Source organism: Aricia agestis, chromosome 2, assembly GCF_905147365.1.
Source record: "Aricia agestis chromosome 2, ilAriAges1.1, whole genome shotgun sequence".
Lineage (NCBI taxonomy): Eukaryota > Metazoa > Arthropoda > Insecta > Lepidoptera > Lycaenidae > Aricia > Aricia agestis.
Window position 1 is genome coordinate 11,117,887 of NC_056407.1, and position 15,861 is coordinate 11,133,747.

At 40.2% G+C, this 15,861-nt stretch overlaps 2 protein-coding genes across 2 annotated transcripts in view; one reads left to right on the forward strand and one right to left on the reverse strand.

The window, feature by feature from the left end:
* LOC121735180 overlaps positions 1–7,064 on the forward strand; it is a 31,671-nt gene extending 24,607 nt beyond the window's left edge. Inside the window, exons 15-21 of the mRNA XM_042125892.1 lie at positions 896–1,033; positions 1,346–1,640; positions 2,284–2,414; positions 2,735–2,921; positions 3,463–3,602; positions 5,308–5,446; positions 6,647–7,064. Coding sequence (XP_041981826.1) covers positions 896–1,033; positions 1,346–1,640; positions 2,284–2,414; positions 2,735–2,921; positions 3,463–3,602; positions 5,308–5,445 — 1,029 coding nt within the window. The 3' untranslated portion in view covers position 5,446; positions 6,647–7,064. The remainder of the gene's footprint in view (positions 1–895; positions 1,034–1,345; positions 1,641–2,283; positions 2,415–2,734; positions 2,922–3,462; positions 3,603–5,307; positions 5,447–6,646) is intronic.
* Positions 7,065–8,883: 1,819 nt separating this feature from the next.
* LOC121735183 (nucleoside diphosphate kinase homolog 5-like) lies at positions 8,884–15,595 on the reverse strand. The gene is made up of 4 exons (XM_042125906.1): positions 15,427–15,595; positions 10,577–10,749; positions 9,986–10,131; positions 8,884–9,146 (listed from the first exon to the last, which is right to left on the reverse strand). Exons 1-4 carry the CDS (start codon positions 15,559–15,561, stop codon positions 8,908–8,910), a joined length of 693 nt encoding a protein of 230 aa, XP_041981840.1. The 5' UTR covers positions 15,562–15,595; the 3' UTR covers positions 8,884–8,907.
* Between the last annotated feature and the right edge of the window lie 266 nt (positions 15,596–15,861).

The window sequence follows — 15,861 nt, forward strand, 5'->3', positions numbered from 1 at the left end:
CGGTAAACTCACTCACTCGGCGAAACACAGCGCAAGCGCTGTTTCACGCCGATTTTCTGTGAGAACGTGGTATTTCTCCGGTCGAGCCGGCCCATTCGTGCAGAAGCATGGCTCTCCCACGTATAAAATTCATCGCCAAATTCGTTTTTTCTCAGTAACTCGATAAATATATAACATTTTAAAAATCCGCTAGGTCGATCTCTCAATGATAGAATTTTAAACAATGTGTTAAAATATCAACTTAGTTCAATGCACGGTTATGACAATAAATTAAAAATTCGTGAAAATTAGACTCATTTTTGTGATTTTTTTCTATCGAGAAAATTTTAAGATATCGTGTTTTTGCTCAGATCGAATTCTCGGAAATATAATGTAGTATCTAATTTTATAAAATGAAACAATTCGGGGCTTATTTTCAAGTATAAAAATGAATTATAAAATCGACACTTTAGGGTTAGTCTCCCCCTTAACGAGCTTTCATATATCTTCTTAAATATTTCTTAAAGATTTATAATATTATTATAAGTCTCTTTTTGTATTTACATAACATGAGACATTTCAATTCATTCAAGTGTTTCTCTACCATCGTGCGTCACTTTCTTTGGTGTATTTTGTATCAGATTTATCGCGCAAAACTTTTTTTAATGCGCGAGAAACTTACATTTTTTCAGGATGAAATCTTATATTATGTGCTATCTTATATTGTTTGTTTGTTTGAAGAATCGGTCCAGTAGTTCCTGAGATAATCTCAAGAACTACTGGAGCGATATCAAAAATTATTTCACCAATGTATAGCTAAGATGTCCCTGAGTTCTATAGGCTATGTATGGGCGGAGCCAGGCGGACCCCTAGTAAGTTAATATTCAGTAATAATAATATGTTACTATTTTTGCAGGTTTGCCCAGCGCTGAATCTGTGCGCGCAGACGGAGGAGGTCCGTCGGGTGGCCATCAACTCTGACAAGTCCAACTGCCCGCTGTGCCTGTTCGCCGTGGAACAGCTCGACGCTATGCTGCAGAACAACAGAAGTGAAGTAAGTGATATCTATATGTTTTTTTTATAAAATAAGGGGGCAAACGAGCAGACGGGTCACCTGATGGAATACAACAACCGTCACCCATGGACACTCGCAGCATTAGAAGAGCTGCAAGTGCATTGGCGGCCTTGTAGGGGAAATACGCTCTCTTATTGAAGGTTTGTTATTATTTGTTATATTGTATTGTATCCCATGGAATTGGTGTGTTTTTTGCTGGATATCCGTACCTCATCTTGTTAATATTCGAATAAATAAATCTAGTTTAAAAACACACGGACTAGGAGATTTTTTTATTAACCAATTTTTCAGGCCAACATTCGCAAAGCCCTCGACGGTCTCTGCAACCACTTGTCCGCGAAACTGCGCACCGAATGCGTAGACTTCGTCGACACATACACGAAACAGCTCATAGAGATGCTGGTGGCGGATATGAACGCTCAGGAGATATGCGTCTACCTCAAGCTGTGTAAGGACGACTCGAGAATCGACCCACTGAAGCTGACTTCTATAGACAAGTACCATGAGAAGCCCGAGCTGCGTGGAGACAGGAACAACAGACGCAAGCCGATGCTGCCCGCTCATATGCTAGAGGGCGGCGATATTGGTATGTAGTCTCTGTAATGCTAAGTACTCACATACGGTTTTGCTCGATAGTTTTACTCCGAATCGAAGGAAATGACATATTTGACATATTTAATTCCATCGAGCCGGCTCGAAGCGAGCCTTTGAGCTGTCAGTTTTGCGGTCCACACGGTGGTTATTGCTCGATTTGGAGTAAAACTATCGAGCAAAACCGTATGTCAGTACTTAGCATAACTGATAAATATTTACACAATGGTATTCTTTGTTGTTTTGTTCGTGGCTAATTTTGAAAACTCGCTCGGCAAAACATCGTAAAGTCAATTCTTTGTATAACTGTTTTTATTAGTACTTTCATGGGTATAGTGCGTGTCGGTGGTCTTGCTACCAGCAATAAGACACAAAAAACACTGAAATGGGCACTAGTTTTTTTATTATATTGCATTGAAACAATCATAAATAACTGAGGTATGAGCAAGGTGTATAGCATTGATCAAATGAAAATAAGCCGATACCGAATTAATGACTCCGTACACCGCCATTATTCAAAAATGCTTCCTAGAATTTCAGGCATTTTGGGCTGTCAGCGCCGACGGTGCGTATGCGATCGGCTCAAGACTAAAATCATCCTAAAATGTTTAAAACAATGTTTTTAAACAATATTCCAGCAACGAACGAGATCCCGGACGACACGGTGAACGGTCAGCCGGCACGCGCCTTATCCGCCAACACCGCGTGCGTCATGTGCGAGTTCGTGCTCAAGGAGATCGACGACCAGATCAAGGACAAGCATAACGATGTGAGTGTTTGCTAAAATAAAGTCGTGGAGGAGACTCCACTATTGCTCGTTTCTTATATGTCTAACGAGCTCAAATATAATATTATTGATATCTTACAAATACTCCTAAAGTAGATAGCAATTAAGGATTTTGTACCTATTCAACGACGGAACTATTTTTTTTTTAAACTATATTAACTATTCAAGGTCGGTCAAGTCAATTTTCCAACATATATGATAATTATCCTTTGAGTAAATATTTTTAAATAGTAAGGGTGTTAGTTTTTATATTTTATTCGTGAGCTTACGTACTGTATTAAACATAAAAATTTCAATTACAGGACGAGATCAAGCGTGTAGTCCACGGTGTGTGCAAGCGCATGCCGAAGTCTGTCCGCTCCGAGTGTGACAAGTTCGTGGAGAAGTACGCGGACCTCGTGATCAGCCTGCTCGCCCAGGAGTTAGACGCCGATGAAGTTTGCCGCGAGATCAAGCTGTGCGACGGCAAGATGTTCGATCGGGTTAAAGGTATATAACCCCCTCTAGAATTAGTGTTTTTAGGCATAAAAATATTGCAACTTCGTTGTACCGAAATCCGTTTATCGAGTGGGAACATGAGTGTCATTATAACGAGTCTAAGGGCCTATTTCACCACTTCCTGACAAGTGCCGGATAGGCTATTCACCATTTAGCTTGACAGATAAAGTATGGAGAATCTGTCAAAAAAGTTGTGGATAACATGTCCAGCACTTTGTGGAGAATTGATGAAACAGGCCCTAAGTTTTAAAGAACTACAATACAACAAAATTTTGAAAAAAATAATAGAAAATAGTCTATGTTAATAGCCGTAATGAGAGCAAATAGGTGAGGCGTTTCCCGCGACTAATATTTGCGCCGTATCTTCTTTATCTTGCGGGGACCGCACTCTTTTCCAGTATAAAAACCATTGTTGTTTCCCGGGACACATATAGGTTCAGCGGCGTAAGCGTAATGAAACTGATACACAGACAGAAACATGAGCGCACTTTCTATATTAGTATATTTAATTAATAATGACTAAATATTCCAGCCGAGATCCTGGACTGCGCGGTGTGCGAGACTGTGGTGATGGCGGTGAAGAAGGTGCTGAGCAACGACAAGGTGGACCGCAACATCGTACACATCGTGGAGAAGTCCTGCTCGCTGCTGCCCGCCAAGTACTACGATAGGGTGAGTGTTACCGACATGGAGAATTTTTACTACTATTATAATATTTTTTACAATAGGGTAAGTAATAATAAATATTCTTTATTGTGCACACGCTAAGAAGTTGTTTATAACTACAGTATACCACAATGGTGGCCTTATTACTAATAAGTAATTGCTGCCAGTTTAAATAAATTTACTATAGTCGCTTCTGTATGTTTTTCTCGAAACAATGGCTAAAGCCGGGTCCAGACGAGTGTAACGTGTAATGTAGGATTACGTATAATTTAGCGTCAACAGTGTGGAAGGCACACGAACTCAAAGCGAATTGTCCAAACGACCTTTGTGCTCGCACGAAAACCGACAGCCGATGGATAAACCCCGTTACATGTAATGCTCGTAGTGCCGTCCACACGTAGAATTCGTGTTACATTACACGTTACACTCGTCTGGACCCGGCTTAAAGTGTAGATGCTTAGGCAGTTAATGTAATGCGAAGCCACGCTTAAAAATATAGTATGTCCTTAACGCTTTTTACGAAATCCCGTCCTAATTTAACATTAATTGGTGTTTATCCTCGCTTAACATAGTTCGCTAACAGCTTAACTATTTGAAGGTTTTTATTGTTTAATTTCTGTGCTTTCCAATAATTTTCAGAGGTTTCCAACATTTTAGAAGTTTCCAATATTTATTCGTAAAGTTTCCAATCTATACTAATATTATAAATGCGAAAGTATCTCTGTCGGTTTGTCTGTCTCACTTTCACGCCAAAACTACCGAACCGATTGTAATGAAATTTTGTACACAGTGTTTGCACGTGGGAGAGCCATGCTTCGGCACGAATGGGCCGGCTCGACCGGATAAATACCACGTTCTCACAGAAAACCGGCGTGAAACAGCGCTTGCGCTGTGTTTCGCCGAGTGAGTGAGTTTACCGGAGGCCCAATCCCCTAACCCCTACCCTATTCCCTTCCCTACCCTCAACTATTCCCTTCCCTTCCCTTTCCTACCCTCCCCTATTACCCTATTCCCTCTTAAAAGGCCGGCAACGCACTTGCAGCTTTTCTGATGCTGCGAGTGTCCATGGGCGACGGAAGTTGCTTTCCATCAGGTGACCCGTTTGCTCGTTTGCCCCCTTATTTCATAAAAATAAAAAAAAAAAACAGATAGTCTAAAGCCTGAGAAAGGACATAGGCTACTTTTTAACTGGAAAAAAGGGTTGTAAGTGGGTGAAAATGCGTAAATTTGTTCAAATTAAGTTAGTTCCAAAAATTCATAATAGATGGCGCCGTGCGATCTCCTGCATCGCGCTGACGCTTATTCAAACGTCTTTCTATAAGAGGTGGTATCATCTTGCATTGAGTTTTCGATTTTTTTGATTGTTATTTCTTATAAACGTCATTAAATAACTCAACTCAATACTTTATATATGCAGTGACGTAACCTTAAACCTATCGATGATAAATAGTTTATGGGTAAAGTTGTGTAATTGCGGGGCTAAATATACTTTAAAATTTGGCATAAATAAAGTTAAATTTAAAAAAATGAAATAAGTTATGTGCACACTGCACAGCTGTTATTGGGTGTTTAGATTTAAGGGGTACCAGGTTTTATTTTATAAAAGCTTTTGACACCAATTTTGTTGACATCGCGCGCTATAAACTGAAGTCCACGCGGACGAAGTCGCGGGCAACAGCTAGTATTTTAATATGCGACACCCCTATTCCAGTGCCACACTATGCTGGAGATCTACGGCGAGAGCGTGATCCACCTGATCGAGACGTACGGCACTAAGGGGGTCTGCCAGAAGATCGGCATGTGCGCCGCCGACAGCGCCGCATATGTGCGCATGTACGGCGGGAACTAACGTGAGTTATTCTGCTATCTATTCTCAAATCGCTGAATTCTGACCGTAGAGGTCATCGACCCCCTGTTGATTGACATCGAACTCGTAAATAGTTGGCGATTATCATTCTGAGAGTTACCAAAAGGTTTTCCGATGAATCTATAATAGTCTGTGTCTTTACGAGTATAAGAGTTCAATTTTTTTCTTGAGTTAACAGAATACAGTGCTAGTCTAGTCTAAGGTTGGGTTGCACCAGAGGCGTGGCTAATGTTAAAGTTAAGGCTAAGGTTGGGTTGCACCAGAGGCGTGGTTAAAGTTAAAGTTATGGTTATAGTTAAGGTAAATTTAACTTTAACCTTAACTTTGCCCGGAGAAATTGACAGATGACAGCTGGTCCAACAAGGTTATAAATGAACGTGGGCGGGGGCGCTGCTGGTAAAGGAGAACTGTCAAAAATGGCGTTTTTTGTATGATGACAGCGTTAGTTTCTTTTTTCGCCACGTGCACTTAAAACCTTGTCGAGCTCTATGGTTATGGTTAACTATAACTTTAACTGCAATGCAAAATGTCAAATCTTTGGTTAAAGTTAAAAATGGACGCCATCAAGACGCCATATTTAAAGTTAGTTGGTGCAACCCAGTCTTAATTTAACTTTAACCTTAACTTTGACCGGAGAAATTGACAGATGACAGCTGGTCCAACAAGGTTATAAATGAACGTGGGCGGGGGCGCTGCTGGTAAAGGAGAACTGTCAAAAATGGCGTTTTTGTATGATGACAGCATTAGTTCCTTTTTTCGCCACGTGCATTTAAAACCTTGTCGAGCTCTATGGTTATGGTTAAATATGGCGTCTTGATGGCGTCCATTTTTATAACTTTAACCAAAGATTTGACATTTGATTTGATTTTGCATTGTAGTTAAAGTTAGTTGGTGCAACCCAACCTAAAAAGGTCAATCGAACCACAATCTCATAATTAAATTTTTAGTCAATAACCTACATACATACTTCCTTGACTACTGATGATTTAATTATTATGAGAATCATAATAATTAAATGATAATATGGTCTGGAAAGAACATTCCAGTAGCCAGTATCCGTCTGGTAACAAGACCATTCTTTAATCACAATTGCGGTAATCGTACGTGTTTACTTCTGTCGCGACTGTATTCTCTTGGATTTGAATAATAATCGCGGAATCAATGTATTTTTGTATTATTTCAGTTAAACGGGGTGACTGCAGTTTTTTTATCATTACTCGTAATCTCTCTAGTTAGCAATAAGTCAAGTTTTTTTTGCCAAATATGCATCATATACTAGGTTTGTTTATAGAATATTGTATAATGTATAATTCCAGGTAAATAATTGCTTTAAGAATTTTATTTGTACGTAATTTCCATACTTTTCTTTTTCGAGATTTGGATACTTAACAATCTCTAAATAATAAATCTCTTATGTTTTTATTTTCATTCTCTTTTGTTTAGTTCATACCCGTGATTTGGTATATTATGGTCTCATCTTAGGGAAGTTAGTTGAACTCATCTTAATATAACCTAAGCACGTTTCAACCAATACACTTAATTAAGCCTGTGATAAGACGCATGTTTTGTAAGCTATTGGAAAATAAAAATAAGGGAATAAATTGTGGTTTTATTTACTGACCCTCGTACTTATTTTTTGTTTAAAAATAATTATTTTTCTCTTTTTAGCTATATCCATTATCTATCATAGCTAAGCTATCAGAATTGCGGGGGGGGGCAAGGTCAACACTAACGACGCGACAACATTTACAGGAGGGGGGGTTTGGGGGGGCAAGGTCAACACTAACGACGCGACAGCATTTACAGGTGAGATGAGGGGGGGGGGGGGTTTTGGTGGCGCAGCCCCCACAAGTACCTTCTGGGGCGACATGACAGCATTTACAAGAGAGGGGGACTTGGGGGCCCCCAAGATCGGGCCGGGGGCGAAGCCCCCCACATGGTAATTAAATGACACTCAAAAAGTATAGATATGTTTGATATGGGTTACAATAAATTCACTTTTAATTAATAACTTAGTTTGCTCCTAAATAACGGCAAAGCTCAACACTAACGATGCGACAACATTTATAGGAGGGGGGGGGGTTTGGGGGGGCTGGGCCCCCCAGGTAGGGGGCGGGGGCTAAGCCACCCGCATATTAATTAAATGATACTCGAAATCTGTATGTTTAGTTTAGGTTACAATAATTTCGTTATGATATTCACTTTTAATTAATAGCTTAGTATAGTACTGTTGATGATGATGACGATGATGATGATGAAAGTAATTTGCATAGTAGTATATGATTCCCGTTTTTAAAACAACGCCGAACCCCCCGAACTTGTATCTATAACGATTCAAGAGTTCTGTACAGCTTCTCGGAACCAGGGTATACACTGGTGCAAAAATGTTATTTTTTGGAAGCGTCAAGCGTATGTTCATAATCCTTCAGAAAAAGTTAAAATCACTAGATGTTTTCATATAAATTTCAAGGAGTCCCCTCGATTCCTCATGGATTGCATCATCAGATCACCACTTTGGTGACCATGGTACCAAATGACGGCTGTATCCTACACAACAACAAAAGAATTTTGAAAATCGGTCCACAAACATATCTGCGAACAAACATAAAAAAAGAACATATTATATACGGTCGAATTGAGTAACCTTCTCCTTTTTGGAAGTCGGTTAAAAAAGTGAAGAAATTAAAAAGTGGCAATATCGTAGTGCCATCCCTTTCAAATCAATATAAGAAAAAAAGGGCACTACGATGTTGCCACTTTTTTGACAGACTATATTTATGTTTTCACACTTGACAAAGGGCAGAATTTAAGGATAAAAATGCTATGGATCTTTTATTTGCGTGGCATTTACATGTACCTAAGATAAGAATTTAAAAAACATTGTATATTATGATTAGACATCGGATTATATGCACGACCAAAGTGTCGAAATATGCATGCAAATATGCACGAAAAAATAGCCGAAATATGCACAAAATATGCACAATCAAAAGTGACTTATTGTTAAAATTTACGGTTTTTTAAGAGTTTTTCGGTGGTGCTGTAAATAAATGCGCCAAAATTCATCATTCCATCAAATCCAGGATTTTTGTTTCTTATCTTACCAATAATTTTCTACCAACATTTTCCGATTGAAATCTTAGTGCCCATGGAAGTTCATTACCTACTTTATTTGTAATGTTGTTAAATAAAGTTAATTATAAGGATGGGGCCAAATATTTGAAGTATTTTGATTTTTGATCGATCGTACTACTCTATTTCGTGACATCGGTGTGTATATTATGATAGCTAGTTTGGAGACTGCGGCTGAAATATGCACTATCCACGAAAATTTGCCAAAATATGCACTAACGCCAAAAAAGTGCCATTATATGCATTTGCATATGCAAGTATGCAAATGCATATAATCCGATGTCTAATTATGATGCTTTATTTCACATCAAACTATTGCGAACAGTCACAGGAGCCTTCTGATGGTTCAGGAGTATGACACTTCACATTGCTGGTTTTTTCCATCCGCGGTTCATTAGGGTTGCTAGCGCGCAGTTTCTCCGCTAGCCACAGTATGGGTTCGGCGGGTCTGTTATGGGCTAGCTCGGTCAGCGCCGGCCCTAGCGTCGGCGCAAGGTACTTGTGGATGTAGTCGCTGATCTGCCATTTACGTAGTATTGGACCGACCACCACTGAAAAAAATGCCCTATAAGAACTTATGGAAAAGCTTTGATTTGTCCTAATCTGTTACTAAATACGTTGTACAGGTATCCACCGTGTAACTATTTTATTACTTTTACTAAAAACAACACGGCGCGATCAGACGTGCGCGTGATCTGTGCGGGTTGTACTATAGCGTATGGGAAAACACGCGCGCGGGCTCTGCGCGGGTTCAGCACGTGCTGCGCGAGTGTTTTCCCATACGCTATAGTAGAACACGCGCACGTCTGGTCTGATCGCGCCCTAACTCGTAAGGCTGGATTTATTATATTATGTATACTAGCTGTTTGACCGAGCTTTGCTCAATTTACGATGAAAATGACATTTTCTAGAAATGATTCCTAGCTAGATCGATTTATCGCCCCCGAAACCCCCATTAGAAAAAATTTCATCAAAATCGTCGCCTTGTCTTTGTCGGCCATATTGGAAACGTCGCAGACAAAGGCAGCGGACCTTAAATGTTTTTTTACGTTGCGTAAGTGTTTTCATTATGAAATGGATGAGAGACCAAATAAATTACTAGCATAAAAGACACAAGTGGAAGAAGTGAGTAACTAACAATTTGACAATGTTCGTTTTTTGCATAAATGGGGGCTTCATGACCGGGAAAATGATATTTTGAAATAAAAAAAATGGATTCTATGTGTAGCTAGATATATAATAGCTACATGATGAAGAAGTTAAGTTACAAGATTTGTGCCAAATTATAAGGTAAACTATGAGTACAAGAATTGCTCTTATGTTGTAAAATGTTAGGCTCTACCCACTGGCCACTTCATCCACTCACGTCTTCAATTAACAAACATCTTACTAGAAGGAAAGAAGAAATGTATTTCGCGATACGCCTCAGCCAAGTTCTCGCTTCCATGGAGGCCGTTGAAGTAATCTCCGTGCTTGGTGCGGCGGCCGTAGCACGCGCGCAGGCTGTCCGGCCAGTACGCCTGGGCTTCCATCACTCTGGATCATTTTGGTTAAGGTTCTACTGGTTTCTACACCCAAGAAGATTATTTCACCATGCTATAATAGAATATTACTCATAGGCCGAAGCAGAGGACGCTATTTTGCTAGGTTATAGGTACTTTGGTCTTTGAGTCCTAAAATGCATACCTAAACTTTTATACAGGAAAAATATACATAATATTATGAATCCCGCTAAATGATTAAGTAAATAGGTATTTGTTCATTAATCATTATTATTTATCTGCTTCACCTGACTATAATCATTAAAGATGTTTATTTATGTATATTTTTTTAGCTAGGTAAAGTAGGGCGCCGTGAGAAAATATTGTGTTGTGTTACTGCGCCGCAGGCTGAAAAAAATTGGGAACCCCTAACCTACACCCTACCTTTTTTGAGTACATAACACACATGACACAATACTCATAATATTAGCACAGATTACTTAGCCGGCCCCATCAGCGTCTTCCACTTCTGTATGCAGTCGCTCGCCGCGAGTACCAGCGCGACGATCGGGCCGCTGGACATCTGCGCCACGAGGTGGGGGAAGTGGAGGCGGCCGTAGTGACCGCGGTACAGCTCCGCCGCCTCCTCGGGGCTCAGACGAACTTCGCGACGCTGGAACCAGTGGAAGTTACCCAGTGGGGCATTCGAGTTGGAGACATTTCACGCGTAGCCACGCTCTTACACAAAAACTCAATACGTAGGTGGGAGGAGCATAACATCATAAAGTGTCTGACAGACGTACGAACTTAGGCCCGTATAAATAGTCAGTACTTAAGATGCGACACGGTCTCAAGACGCGGTTCGGCTCTGTGATTGGTCCAAATTTTGACAGCCAACCAATCACAGAGCGTGAACCGTGTCTTGAGACCGAGATGCATCTTGAGTACCGACTATTTATACGGGCCTTAAAGTACGCGGGTTTTAAGTTCGCGAACTTACTCGGCTCGCGTCGGTGACACACGAGATTCGAGAATCGCTTATACTGGATTACCATGCCCCCAGGCTCGCGGCTCGCGGCTCTTTGCTGACACACAGGCGATTAAGATCGTCGAGCCATAAGTCCGCGTACTTACTCGCACGTCTGTCACACTACACAGCAGAGTAAGTGAGTCTGACATCGAACTCCCTCAATATAGAGACAAGTTCACGGGCACGCGACATTGACATTTCTCCGCGGGGCCTTTGCCTCCTGGGGCAAAGGCACGTTTGTTCGCACTTCGCGAGCGATACATAAATTGTTTTTAGAAATGTCATGACTCATCAGTCATCATTCATCAGATACCAGCATGGAGATAATGGGGATTGTCCATTTTTTTTTAAATTTTGCTCATTACAAAAACATTTCGAGGAATAAGGTCAGTGATAGTTTTTCTGTACATAAACGAAAAAAATATCCATTAGTTACTTATATTTTTGAACAAATACGTTTAACCTTTGTTTGACCTTCAATGGCGTTAAATTAGCAATAAATTCGACCAACATTACGTTTCGAACTTTTGGTAAGCTTCTCGTATCAGCTTTCACATAATGAGAACTTGCATTTGACGAACCAGCCATTATAAATAAGATTGAAAGGAAATTTAAAACATATGCACAGGTCAATTGGCGGCCGATGATGACGTCAGAGCGAAACTTTAAAAAATTATTGAGAAAAAACTAGCCAATGAATTTCAAAATTATTTAATTTATATTCTTAAAATACCCTATTTTAACGAAAAAAAAATATAAAAAGTACATGTGATTTTTTTTGGACAATCCCCATTCATGCAAAGGCAAAACTTTCTTTTTTTGGGGGGTCCGTCACAAATGTCAAAGGGTTCCGCTCCAAAAAAGTTTGAGAATCGCTGATTTACAGCATTGCTTTCCAATTTTTAATTTAAGTGTTATCTCAAATTATGTAAACGGCGCCCACAGTCTACTGTGCAAATTAATATGATGATAAGTATATATCAATTATTGACAAAGTAATTTTAGAAATTATTAATTAAACTGAGCCCACTTTATAAGTACCGGTAGATACGAGTACTGAGTCATTTACGATCCCATCGCCCTCCTAGACCGAAGGTAGATGGTAGATAAGGCACACGCTTCATTTTTGTAATGTAAACGTACATATTATTATACAGACAAAATTAATATCGTCCTAACGTCACTTTATGTTTGTACAATTTATTAAATAATTAAAAATACGTGTGGCACTCGAGGACTGCCGCGGTAAAGCTAAATTGCGTAACATTTTTTATCAACTTATGGAAAAGAGCTATGCAGTATCTTAAAATGCACCTATCCAGAATCTTTATAACAATGTGTTTGTTAACAATATTTAAAGTATAATACCTACCTACTTGTTTGTAAAGTCTACCTAAGAAGAAAATAAAATTTGCTTAGGCACCTACAATATATGGGCGGAATATCATCCACGTCATTGCGAACACTGAATTCGATCCATCGCAAATGCGTTTCTCAGTTCACAGTGAACTTTCACTTGCGATATATCGAAACGGTGGATCGTAAATAAGCAGTCCTTACATTTACTCTGTGTAAGGGCGCGATAAGAGTTAAGACGTGCGTGTGTTCTGAGCGTATGGGAAGACACGCGCGCAGCACGCGCTGAACCCGCGCAGAGCCCGCGCGCGTGTTTTCCCATACGCTATAGTACAACCCGCGCAGAACACGCGCACGTACTCTGATCGCGCCCTAACTCTGCGACAGGAATACATGCTTCGGCACGAATGGGCCGGCTCGACCGGAGAAATACCACGTTCTCACAGAAAACCGGCGTGAAACAGCGCTTGCGCTGTGTTTCGCCGAGTGAGTGAGTTTACCGGAGGTCCAATCCCCTACCCTATTCCCTTCCCTTCCCTTCTCTACTCTCCCCTATTCCCTTCCCTTTCCTTCCTTATCCTCCCCTATTACCCTGTTCCCTCTTAAAAGGCCGGCAACGCACTTGCAGCTCTTCTGATGCTGCGAGTGTCCATAGGCGACGGAAGTTGCTTTCCATCAGGTGACCCGTTTGCTCGTTTGCAGCCTTTATTTCATAAAAAAAAGGAATAATACAATAACAGTAATGATGCACAGCGGCCCTCGAAACGTCGCCGGCGGCCGGCAGTAGGCAAATGAGTTTTTCGGAGTCCGCAGATAACAGCAGTGACCGCACGCGACTGTCGAGGGGCGCTCAAGATTTAATTATGACTCAGGGCTGCCTCCTGCTTATAATAATATACGTTTAAGAGCCATGCTTCGGCACGAATGGGCTGGCTCGACCGGAGAAATACCACGTTCTCACAGAAAACCGGCGTGAAACAGCGCTTGCGCTGTGTTTCGCCGAGTGAGTGAGTTTACCGGAGGCCCAATCCCCTACCCTATTCCCTTCCCTACCCTCCCCTATTCCCTTCCCTTCTCTAAACTCCCCTATTAGCCTTTTCCCTCTTAAAAGGCCGGCAACGCACCTGCAGCTCTGCGAGTGTCCATGGGCGACGGAAGTTGCTTTCCATCAGGTGACCCGTTTGCTCGTTTGCCCCCTTATTTCATAAAAAAAATATATTTGAGAAGTCCACTATTATAAAGGTTTATGTGATAATGTGATAATATTTTGTTTTGGATAGTACACTTTACGCAACATCTAATGAGCGAATGAAGTGACCGTACATTTTGCCAATTGCCACGCATTTTTTTTAGCATAAACATTTTAGCATTTTATTAATTAAATTGTAGGTTTGTGACAGAAAAGTCAACAGTTTTTAAGAGCTTTATAATTTACACTATTCTTTTATAGTTGAAAATAATTGTATTTTACTAATTCAGTCTTTAATAAAAAAAAATCTAAAAACCTTGGAACTGGAGAGACGAGACGTGCTTTATATTAACACCAAATAATTTTAAACTTTCGCGTTGCATTATAATTAAAACTTTTTAATCGGGACTTTTAAGTCCCGATTAAAAAGTTTTAGGTAAGCACAAAATAAGTTTAACGTTCCCTGCTATATCTCACGGTTTTGACTACAGCCATAATAATAATTATTATTATTAATTATATTTGCATGTAATAATTATTATTATTAATTATAAACGAGAGGGTGTACCAGCCCTGAGGCGAGAGCTGTCTGTGACGTGGAATAATAAGTGCGTCAGCCCTGCTCTCTGCCCATTCATTTTGCATACAACCCTTCCGACTTCCCTCACGCGCCGCCTCTTCGGACCAGCGCTTACGGACCAAGAGCCCGCGAGAGCCAGACCTCCCTTCGTTTCGTAAAGCTGAAAGTTTACTAGTTTGTTACCTTTACAGAGGTAAGAACGACCAGCAAGTAGCAACTATGGAGTTTCGGTCGCGGTTACTTAGTATCCAGTTCTGAAGGTCTATCTACTACCTACTAAGAACTCTTAAAGTAACTTTAGTTACTCCATAGTTGCTGGTCGTTCTTACCTCTGTAAAGGTCACAAACAGGTAAACTTTCAGCTTTACGAATTTTAAATAATATTTAAAAATCGATAATTTTGTGAGTCGTGAGTTGCAGAATTTCGGTCGCGTAAATATATTTTCATACAAATCATGACTTACAAAATTACGCTCGTGTGAATCAAACAGGTCGTTTGTATGAAACTGAATGCAGCAGAATTTCTGCCAGCCGAAATTCTGCGACTCTCAAAATTACGCTCGTTTGGCTTCACCCTTACGAAACGAAGGAAGGTCTGGCCCTCGCGGGCTCTTACTCTATTAATGCAATCGCCAAATCAAAAATCATATTCAAAAAATGCCTAAAGTATGATAAATTTGAATAAGGTCGCTGTACTGAGTACTCCCTGTTTGAGTAGGTATATTCTTTTTGTATCACTTACTTTTAAACTAGATATTTGTAGCTTGGAGCTTCAGTGAAACGGGACGCTATTTTACTGTATTACCGACTAGTAACGCAGTCTTGTTGCGTAGAGCGGAAATCCTAAAATTTTAAATGAGAGTCCCGTCTCTATCCTTAAAGGCTACCATTTATTAGCAAACTGATTTTCAAACAGATTTCTCAAAAAGAAAACTTAGACACCTCCACAAGGGCGTCGCTAGCTTATGACGAAGGCGGGCAATATTATTGAGGACAGTAAAAAATCTAAACGCCTGGTACAGTACAGTCGAGTCGATGACGATTGTAATAAGAATATTCTAACTTCTGATATCAATGTATATACTCTCTCTCTCGCCCCCCCATGGCTACGCCCTTGCACCTCCATTAGAAATAATAAAAATCATTAATTCTAATGGAGCCGTTAACTAGTTAACAATAAACCAACAGAAAGTACCGCAAGTATGGTGAACCCCTTGTCCCGTATGTGATTCTCGATGTCTTCGGCGTTATCGTACGCCTCCGGCTTGATTATCGCCAGAGTACGCTCCGAAGACGGCCCATCTTCCGATTCACTCGAACAGACAGACATACTGTTTCAATTAATAATTTAAGTTGCATATAAAATTATAATATCATTAATTAATATCATGTGTTTAAACTTCAGCTAAATATGTGTCAAAATTGACACAAATGGCAATTAAGTATGTAATATTTTTAATATCTACAGAAGCGCTTACACGGGCAATTAATTGCCGGCGACACAAATGGAGCGATCTAAAGCAACTTACTGGAGCAACATGGGGCAATTTTAATAAATTGCGGAGATACGAATTGACGAATATCCCATGGGCTCGTGTATGACAGTATTGCCTAGTAACTAGTTGCTGAT